This window comes from Oryzias melastigma, linkage group LG13, assembly GCF_002922805.2.
Source record: "Oryzias melastigma strain HK-1 linkage group LG13, ASM292280v2, whole genome shotgun sequence".
NCBI lineage: Eukaryota > Metazoa > Chordata > Actinopteri > Beloniformes > Adrianichthyidae > Oryzias > Oryzias melastigma.
In genome coordinates, this window is record NC_050524.1 from 11,177,355 (window position 1) to 11,187,855 (window position 10,501).

At 40.2% G+C, this 10,501-nt stretch overlaps 1 protein-coding gene across 2 annotated transcripts in view; it reads right to left on the minus strand.

Annotated features, from left to right (window-relative positions):
• Positions 1-10,501, minus strand: part of hnf1ba (HNF1 homeobox Ba) — a 15,204-nt gene continuing 4,703 nt past the window's right edge. Inside the window, exons 5-10 of one of the 2 annotated variants that reach the window (XM_024276580.2) lie at positions 6,350-6,504; positions 5,462-5,588; positions 5,197-5,379; positions 3,499-3,617; positions 3,243-3,287; positions 1-957 (exon numbers count right to left, since the gene is read on the minus strand). In XM_024276580.2, the coding sequence (XP_024132348.1) occupies positions 937-957; positions 3,243-3,287; positions 3,499-3,617; positions 5,197-5,379; positions 5,462-5,588; positions 6,350-6,504 (650 nt within the window). In that variant the 3' untranslated portion in view covers positions 1-936. The remainder of the gene's footprint in view (positions 958-3,242; positions 3,288-3,498; positions 3,618-5,196; positions 5,380-5,461; positions 5,589-6,349; positions 6,505-10,501) is intronic. The other variant, XM_024276581.2, reaches the window with a different exon arrangement.

The following is a 10,501-nucleotide window of genomic DNA, read 5'->3' on the forward strand; positions in this document are numbered from 1 at the left end:
ATGTTTGTCCTATTTCACATTGTGACAGGAAGTTGGGGAGATAAGGGGGAGGGCGAGTCCCATTCCTGAAATTCACCTGAACATGTGTGCAAACAATGGTCAGAGGTTTCCATGGAAAGGTAAGGCCTCTTTTAAAGCTGGTGTGTTGGTGCCCCCTTCTCTAAAAAAAATAAAAATAAAAAAAAAATCCAGTCCATTGACATGCTACTCACACATCCATACAAATGCTCTCAGTTTATCCTACAGGCAGCTCTACTGGGGGTATATTACACAGCTGATAGTGCATAGTCATTTCCAGCCTCAAGTGTGTGGAGTCGTGTGCAGGATCCCCGTCATACAAAACATCACTTACTTACACTCACACATTGCATAGTCCTTTTGAGATTGTCTTTTCAATCACAGTTTACAAAATGAACTCAGACAGGCATCACCAGCACAGAGTGCCAATGAATAAAATGGAAGACTCCTTTAAAGCCCCAGTAAGAAATGCATACAAAAGATCAATAAAGGTTATTCTGATTGTTACACAGTCCGCTCACGTGCAAGTTAGCACACTTTCAGTCCACGCACACACCACAGCGGAGGGCTCTCTGTCATGTTTCCAACTTCAATCAGTGTTCACAAAGGTTCCCCAAAGTTCCTTTGTGTGCTTTTGTTCCTTTTGTGACAACAGATAAGGAGAGCTGAACACTGTTTTCGTGCAATCCTCGTTGATCATTCGTGTGCCGCGAAAGGTGAATCCTTTTTTTTTTCCGCCTCTGTCCACATTTCTCATTTGCACCGTCTTGCCCACCGTCATCACTCCTGTGTGTTTGTCGACTGACTCATCAGTGAGCCCGCTGTCGCGAGCTATTAGGAGTTGTCATGGTAACTGAGGTGAGAAGGTGGTAAAATGTGCTCTGGTTGCCGGGCAGCGAGGAAGTCAGGTGGACGCTCTCACCAAGCTTGAAGAGGACACTGAAACAGAAAGGAGAGAAAAAATAAATACCCATTATATAAAACATAGTATGTTTGCAAAATATGCAATAAGAAAAAAAAACATCACATATGGATGCTATTAACTTTGCACCCTGACTGTTTACATATGCTCCCATTTATAACCATTAAGTCACTTTCTTATACCTCAACTTTAAATTTTAAATTATAAAATTCTAAAGTCATTATTCTGTTTTGTGTTTCAACTTTATTTGTGTTACGTATGCTGCCAACCTCTTCCCAAAACTCTTGAAAAATAAATCTTAATCTCAGCAGGCTTCATCTGGTTAAATAAAATATAAATTAATACAAAATAATACATATTAAAGCAGCTTTTCAATAAAATTTAGTTTTTTTTCTACAAGGGAGCTAATAATAAATCATATTTTTATTACTGTAACCTTTATTGAATTAAGTTTCAATTTAGTTTTTTCTCAGATCAGAGAAAATGGTCAGATTTTATGAACAATAATAATTATGCACCAATAGAAAATCTGTTTTTAAGGTAGGATGGATGCTAAAAATGAAAAAAACCTGATCAATATTATTGACTTTCTGTCTTTTCACTCTGTAATTTTACTTTTGAATATACGCAGCAGCTAGTTTGTTGTAGCACATAAATATGTTGCATGTTTTTCTCAAAAGGTAAAACTTGTTAAAATTTCAGAAAAACCTGCACCAAATCTGCTTATCTGGCACTAGCATTTCAAAAAATTGTGTTCACTTCAATAAATGTCAAAAAGATAAATTCTGAGACTTTAGAGGATGCAGAACATCTGCTCTTTTTATATTCCTCATGCTCCTTATGTTAAGGGGAATGAGGGATTTCTGCTTGTGTTACTGCTTTTACTTTGAAAAGCCACCTCTTCACCTGAGACTACCACACCTGACCAAATAAATTCCCCATCCCTCTTCCCCCTGACTCTGAAAAGCTTTTTTTTTCTTCAATCTCTATTTTTGTTAGGATGTTTGTGGAATTTATTTTTCACCTGCCTCTCTGAAGGGTGGAGGCAGCTGACCTCAGAGTGACCCTGCGGCCAGCAAACAACTTCATCTGATAAAAGCGAACCTGCAGCCAAGAGCCGAGTCATTAGACGGTGAGCTTTGGGCAGAGGTGAGTGTTAAACAGACTCGGGTATAATGGAAGGTTCTCGGTAAACAGCGAGAGCTATAAAGCCTGACCACGCCAGTCATGTCACGAGAAGAAGGCTGCCCCCTTTAAAAGATGTCCTGATAAGAAAAATTCCAAATTGCTCTTCACATAAAAACGAGTTAGTAAAATCCTGCACAATAACGGTGTGACCTACATGCAGAAACAGGTGGATGTAGATTTTTCTTTTTTATATAATTTTAGAGAAAAGTTTTTATTATTGACCAAAAAAAAGAAAGACTTGCTTTTTTATTAAAAAACTTTATTGACATTTTACATTTTTAACAGATTTTTTTTTTTTTTGGTAAAACTTTAAAACAGAATAGAAGTCTTGTTTTTCTAAGGGGTTATTTTTACAGTCTAAAGCTAAAAGCATATTTTATATATTTTTTAAAGATAAAATAAGAAATCCTGATGAATTTAATTGTAGTTGTGCTGTTTTGTTCCCTCATTATATCACCTGCTATCATTACTTTAGCATTAAATGAACTTTTATGAGAACTGTCATTTTTAAAACTGTTTTTTCCAACAAAACACGAACTCTACACGCCGCATTCAGCTGCCAGCCCATCAGGACGGTACGAGTGCGCTGCCTCACCGTGGGAAATTGAGCGTGTGAAAGCACCGTGGACAACATTTCAGGCAAGAGCGATCACGGAGAGGAGGGAGAAGTCGGAAAGAGGAAGAAGTGTAATTACAAAAAAGAAAAAAAAACCTCCTCCGCCCCTCATTTGATCCATCAGATCTACAGCCTCACACGGAGGAAAGCAGCAGAGTTGCTCAGGAACTTTGATTAACAGATCTCATTTCCTGATGGCAGAGATGACTCTCCACGAGGAAAGAAAGTGAAAGAGGGAGCATTAATCAAGAGGTGTTCAGGCCGAGGGAGCGTGTGATTGATTAGACAGCTGTTTGAGAGGAAATAGGAATTGAGAGGAGTGTCCTATCCATACATCCATCTCATGTGTTTGTCTGAAAGTGTTTGAACATCAGCAGCAAGTCCAAACAAGAAGTTAAAGGATCAGCGTGCACAGCTACAAACTGACTTCAATGATCGGCCTTGTGTGCAGTGTCACTCATTCCAGCTACAGGACTGAACTGATAAAGAGGTATTTACCCAAGAGAGACCCCCAAGTTGCACCATCTTGTTTACAGGAGCATCCTAATATGACAGGAATCAAAAACGCACAATCATCAGACAAACACATTTCTAGCTTTGCGTGTGCTTCGATTGTGCTGTAACTGAGGGTGAATTATGCGCATCAACACAATCTTTACGCTGATTCTCATGCAAACACCCACATGTGTTACTAGGAGACACACACCGGCCAGAAGGTGAGGCTGCACTGAGCTGATGTGGGGTGAAGACTCACCGTTTTATTGGAGGACATGGAGCTCAGGGTGCTGATGCTGTTGGCGTCTGTGACCACCATGGCCGAGGGGAACCGTGACGGGTGGGAGTACTGTGGCGGCTCTTGTTTGTGAGAGTACACTAAAGAAAGGGATGAAACCAAATATTAGATGAAATGCTTTTGAGTATGCACCACGCCAGTGGAACAGCTTGTCTAAGGATGTTAGGGCTTCATCAAATGTGGAGGTTTTTACGAAAACTCAAAATTCATCTATTTAGTATAGCTTTTATGTAGTTCACCACATGTTTTAATTTGAATTTTACAATTTTGACTAATAATCAATTCAATTTTTATAACAGTTTTTATTTATTGCTATTTTAACGACTATTTTTTGTTATACTGTTATTTATTTTATTTTGAAAAGCACTTTGAGATGCTCTGTGGCAGGAAAAGGGCTGTACAAATAAAGTTTAATTTTAAGTAGTTGCACCAGGGGTGGAACTACAGGGGGACAAGGGGGGGCCGCTGCCCCTCAGAAAAAGACCCCCTCCCCCACATACAATTTTTGAGTCAACATTAGTATGATTACTGACAAAAATAACAAAATCATCAATACATTTTTAGTTTATTTATTGGTTCCTTAAACAATTATGACGCTTATGCATCATTCTTAGACACCCCCACCAGCTACACCACTGAGTTCCACTAAACTAGGAAATAAAATTTACAATTTAAAAATTCCAACCATTTCTTTGTTGCTTTGCCTTTTTTAATCTATCAAAACAATCAAATTTGAATTATTGTATTAAGATTTCAAGGATTAAATGTCACTCAATGCTAATATTGTAGATTCTCAAATCCCAGAGTCTAAGATTAAAAATAAACATAAATAAAAAAACATAGCATATTTTTACAAGTGGTGAGAAACAGCTCTTTTCTTGAAGACTCATCCTGTTTTTCAAAATTATGTCCAGGAAATGATGTTATTCTTATTATTTCTGCAGAAATTCTCTCTACTTATTTATTTAACTGCATGGTTGAATTTCTTGTTTTTGTTTTTTTTTGTTCTTTTATTATGTTGGTTGGTTACTTGGTTTCACAGGTGTCTTGGCAAAGTAGGACAAAAGGCACTATATGTGCAAATTTGTTTCATTGTAATGAAAGTGACTATTTTTTTAATGAAATATGACCCACTTTTGTCCATATTTTTACATTTTGTAAGATTTTATAGGAAATCTTAATTTAATAAAATCTGACGTTATTTTGCCCCACTTTTACTAGCTAAGCTTTAACTCTCCACATTCAAGAGTTTTAAGGTCTGTAAGCCAGTATTTGCTGCCCGGGTAGTGTCAGAAACACTGGAGTGACTGTGCTTTTTCCATTGCTGGCCCCCCGTTATGGAGTAAAATTCCTGCAGAACCCATATAACATCAGACCAAAACAGTTTTACACATGAACTAAAACTAACCTTTTAGAATGGCTTTACTCGGTAGTTTTATTGAATTCTTATTTGAATTTTACATAGTTTGTTGTTTTTATTTTATGCCATTGTTTTTTAATGTCTGTTCATCAATTTGTCTTTCTTCTTATTGTAAAGCACTTTGGTACCCTGAGGGAGCAGTAGAGCGCTTTATAAATAAACTTCACTGATTCACTTTTAAAGCAAGAGGAAAGAACAGACATAACCTTCTCACATAAAGCACAGATGTCAATACTGACTGTGTGAGTGTGTGACGGCCGCCATGAACGGCTGCTGGCTCATGTGGCTGGGGGACTGCTGCATGAGGCTCTGCTGGTGGGGGCTGTGGAGCTGCTGGGAAAACTGCACCGGCTGCAGCGCCGCAAGGCTGCCCGCCACGCTGTTAATCACCGGCACCGTCTGCGACTGCGACGTGTTCAAACCTGGAAAGACGCGTCAAGGTCAATCCGTCATTCGGGGAAATAAAAGGAAAATCTGCCCACGTAGAGGTTGCTCTGGACTCACTCTGCGCTATGGCCATGACTCCCGAGAGAGGCATGATAAGGTTCTGCGTCTGCTGGTGGCTGTGATGGGAGCTGTGGATGTTTGTCAGTGTGCTGACAGGAGGAAGTCCTCCACCTGAACCTGAAATCTGATGAGAAATGAGGGAAATGAAATGACTTTATGGCCGTAACGTTTGTTTTCAGACACTCAAAGTTCACACAGCTAGGGCGTCTGCTGTGTAAATCCATGTTCAAAGTGAAACTGATGTGTCCTCCTAAGCTAACATGAGACATAAATGTTGACTCAGTTCAGATTCTTCTGTACAACACTGCTCTTGTGTAAGTAACACAGATAAGAGAAATACATAAAAAAAGAATAAAAGTTAACAGTTTTGCACATCAACAGATCACTCTCAAATAGGAGGAAATTATCCAGAAAGAAAAGTTTAAAAAACGGTTGAGGAAGATACATTTGAATGTTGACATGCATATCAGAGGTACTTGTTGCACTGCAGCTCCAATGCAATGGGCTCATGCACGTGTTTCCTGGTCACTGATTAAATATTAGACTAGAGCAAAGGGGAGAAGCACTGTAGGTGCAGGAAAAAAAAAGAAAAACCTCGGGCATAAGCAAATGTTGGCGTCATTTCTCTGGCAGAACAAGCAGCCCTCCACCTCTGGCTCCAGTTTGCATGGCGTTTAATCAATACAGAGAGAATGTTTCTTTGTCAGACTTATTGGTTCAGCGATGCACATGTGTGGGTGATTGTGATGAAGGCTGCCACCACAGCTCCACCTTCGCACAACAGCACAATGCGCTAATTGTTGACGTTTGCCAGCGGGTCCAAGCCGAGGAGGTGAAGGGAGCTTTCCTTATCTAATCTAAAGCGTCGAAGGCCCAGATGCTCACCATTTTGGCGTCAGGCGACAGCAGACTGTGGCTGTGCTCCAGGCCTCCCGGAGACACCTGCTGAAGCACAGACTGGCTGGTCACCATGGCGTTGCTGCTGTGGTGACTGATGCTGGTGGAGGAGGCGGCCTCGCCGGGGCCTTGGCTGTATCGCACTGAAAAAAGGAAAAAAACACAAAAACGGCGTGTTGGTCTATCACCTTTAACTCATACCCAATACAAGTATGTAGGGCAGGGGGGTCAAACTCAATCGCACAGGAGGCCAAAATCCAAAACACACCTTACAGGATAAACATTTATTGAACACACTCAAACTATTTTTTTTTTAACTTTAAAAACGTAACTTTTGAACGCAAATCGAACCTCGGGACACGAAGGGTACCAATACCCAAACCCGGTACCTTTACCCTTGCCTGGTCTGCATCTGGAACTGGTACCACATCTGGAACCGGTACCGACCTGTGTCCGGTACCGGGTTACATTTAGGATACCGATGCGGTCCACGTCTAAGTACCAGTTTGCAACTCGGAGTTTGAGGAGTCTTGTTTTAATTGGAACGGTGAGCACGTTAAAAAAACAACAAGTTGGGGACACCTAAAACCTCAATTATTGACGTGGAGGGTCCTTAAATAACAAAAATATAAATGATCTGGCGAGCCGGATATAATCACCCAGCGGGCCTGATCCTGTCCCTGGGCCTTGACTTTGACACATGTGTTGCAGGGCAAATAGACTGCAGTTTCAGAATTGATTCGATTCACCAGAGCCTGGATCAATTTGATTGCGATTTTTTTTTTTCGATTGTTTCGATCCAGTCAATTCAATTCAATTTCGAGCTTTCCCGGTTTATACATTTAGACACATTTTAGAAATACATTAGTAATCTATATATATATATATATGTGTGTGTATGTGTGTTTTTCATATTAATCTGATACAGATCACATATTGTAAAATTTATTAGTGAAATTATGAGATTGTTAATATCTTACAGTGTTACGTGGATTCTCAAACAATGTTTCTGCCTCTCCTGGAAAGTGTTTCAGTTTGGCCACTAGGTGGCGATCGCGCTTTAGAATTACACTTTTATTCCAGAAGAAGAAGAAAGTTTTGGCAAAAAAATGTGTTTTAGACCCCAAATGGTTACTTTAAAAAAGTTTTGAAAATTCATGCTTGTGACTTTATAAAGCTGTGTTCATTTAGTCAGCAATGTATGTTTAAGTCGACTGAGCGTTAGCGTTAGCCGTCCTATGGGAAATCCCATTATAAGTAAGCGGATTTTAGCATTTTGCGTTAGATCGATCTCTACTTTCATGGATCGATTATTGATCTGTTAAGTTTAGACAGATTGATCGATTTTATCAACCTAACCATATGCAGTACCAATACCTCTCTACCCCGTCACCCCAGCCAACCAGACTCACCTCCTCTTTGACTCAGGCAGAGCAGAAGGCAAACAAACACACTGACCCGTCCACTGCTGCTATCTGTGCAGCCAAGCCAAGGCCATTTACTATGTACACGCAGCCACAACAGCAAAACTCCCATCAGGCTCTCTGATCATCGCACAAGCACTGCTGATGACCCACCCCAATGGCATCTACCATTTAAACCCCTTCAGGATAGATTTGGAAAAAACAAAACTTTATTTTACATATGTATATAAAACTTGCAAAAGTGGCATCTTAAATCTCATTTCACAAATGATTCAAGGAGCGGCAAGGAAATAAATCTCACGTTGAGACCCTCGTTGTCCCAAAGGAATGCCCCCCCCCACCCCACCTGACAATCAAATGCCTGTTTGCTGATGTAGGACCCCTCTGATATCAACAGAGTAAACATTACACAATTACAAGCAATGTCAAACACATTCTTATCCTGTAGGCTCAGCCCCGCACGGACACGGGGAGCGCACCGCCCCCCCTCAGTGACAGTGCAGAGACAGACTCTGTTTGCTCTCAGATCTCCCATCTTCCCTGGGCCCTCCGTCCCTGACCCGGGTGTGACAGCCCGAGCGCCCGACACAAGTAGGTCCGACATGACAGAAGGCGCTGATATACAACGGGTTTAAGATAAAGCCAGGGAGAGGCACTGACACGAGAGGTGAGCAATGAGGGGCGGGAGCATTGATTTCCTCATGAGTGCAGCAGAAAAGCAGATGAAGACATCCTCATTCAGACTTATTTTACTTTTAGAACAAGAACCATTGTGGAAATCAATCAAAAGACGAACATTTCAGTTCAAACTCATGAAGCTTGCACCAAAGTCTGGCTAAAAACAGTCAGATGTGACGCTTTGTTGATTTGCTTCCTGCTTCAAACTCGACTTCAGACTAACAAACACGAGCGAATAATTGCTTCATTTAACTATCAGCAGGAAAACAAAAGGGTTTGCGAGAGTATTCCACCATTGCTTTGAATACGGACGCTGCAGAGCAGTATTTCACCCGAATAAGTGTCTGTCCTCCATTTTGTGCAGCAGGCAGACTTCATAATGTCCCCTGCAACATACTATCAAGTCTACAACAGCCTGCCATGCCTTGTAAACACTACCGCTGAACAATAAAGCACTCCATTGGACTCATGACCCCCATTGCTACACAATGGAAAAGGACTCATAAAAAGTCAGTTATCTTGGAGCTGGGCGACCTCTTTAAGTGTCGGAGGGAGAAAAGGATGCTATTCAGTCCAGTTTGGTTTCTCCGGATTCAGCAGGAATTTCTTCCACAGAGGCAAAGTCACAGAAAAAAGGTGTTTTTAGATCATCTAGAATGCTTCCACCTCTACAGTAAGAAGATGATAAACTATCACTTGGCTTCTAGAGAAAAAAGGTTAAAAAAAAAAAAAAAGTTTTACCTAAGAGCAGGGGGAGGGCAAGAACCTCAAAAGAGGAGTGGCAGCAAGGATCTTCAGCAAGTTTAAAAGGCTCGAGCTCTCTGTGTGACCCATGTCGTATCAAAGCCTGCCTCTCCAACCCCAGGCAGTGCCCATTGTAGAGCAGCTGCATATAACAGACCTCCTGGGTCTCTGCAGGACGTATGCAGTCGCCTCATTGGGGCTCTGTGGAGGACAGGGCAGGGAAAAGTGCAGAGCAAGCCCCGCTTTCCTGTATCTCAAGATAGCCTGAGGTAACAGAAAGCAGCAGACGATCCTCCAGATTACTGCTGAATGTGATCCAGAACGTCCGAGTCTGCTGGTTTGTTAACATGCAGAACGATGAGGGGAGCTTACACAGCACAGCCCAACTATCACTTACAATACCTGATTGACTGTAAGCAACAAATACAGATTGTTTACTGGAAAATGCTCTCAGAAAATAAAGAAAAATGGCACATTTGTATTTTTTGGCAACTTAGATTACAGGTTGTAATACAAAACATATTGTTAAACAATAAAGCAAGACAAAATGTGGGGAGATTTGTCTTTTAAAGCAAAAATTATGATTTTGTTGTGCTTAAAAATGGGTTTGATTTAAGTTTATTGGCTATAAGAGAATCTTAAAGAGTAAATCTTTATATTTTTAATAAGTTAAATTCGATAAAAGAGAAGGGCAACGCTGTCGTTATTGGAAAATCTAAATTGGATTTGAGCAAAAAATGTAAAACTATGTTTTCTTAATTCTAAAGTTGCATATTGTAAATTAAAATAAAGAAAAATAATATTTGGACTTTTTTTTTACTTTACTTTTTTTAAAAGTGTATTTTTACTGTCTTTTATCTTTCTGAACCTTTAAAAATGCATCTCAGTGAAGATATTGATAAATAAATCTGAGAAAAAGAGTTGTGTAGTAAGTTTACATCATAATGGAGTCTGAGTTATTCCATTCACGCTCTGAGTGGAAATGGACGATGTGACGGCAGACTCCTTTAAAAAGATCCTGCTGCACTAGATTTGCACAACTTTGACTAAAAAAGGAAAAACATTTAAGGTTCAGAGTTTCACTTACGTGTGGCTAAGGTAGAAATTCACTGACAAAACACTGGAAATTTGAGCTTTCAACAGATTTTTACAATTTTATATTGACTCTTTTAAAAATCATGCTAGCAGAACCTTGAGCTGAGGATGTAAAACGTTGAGCTCAGATGGATAAATATGAGGTAGGACCCTCACAAGGGAACATGAGTGCCATTTAATCTACTTAAATGATCTGTTT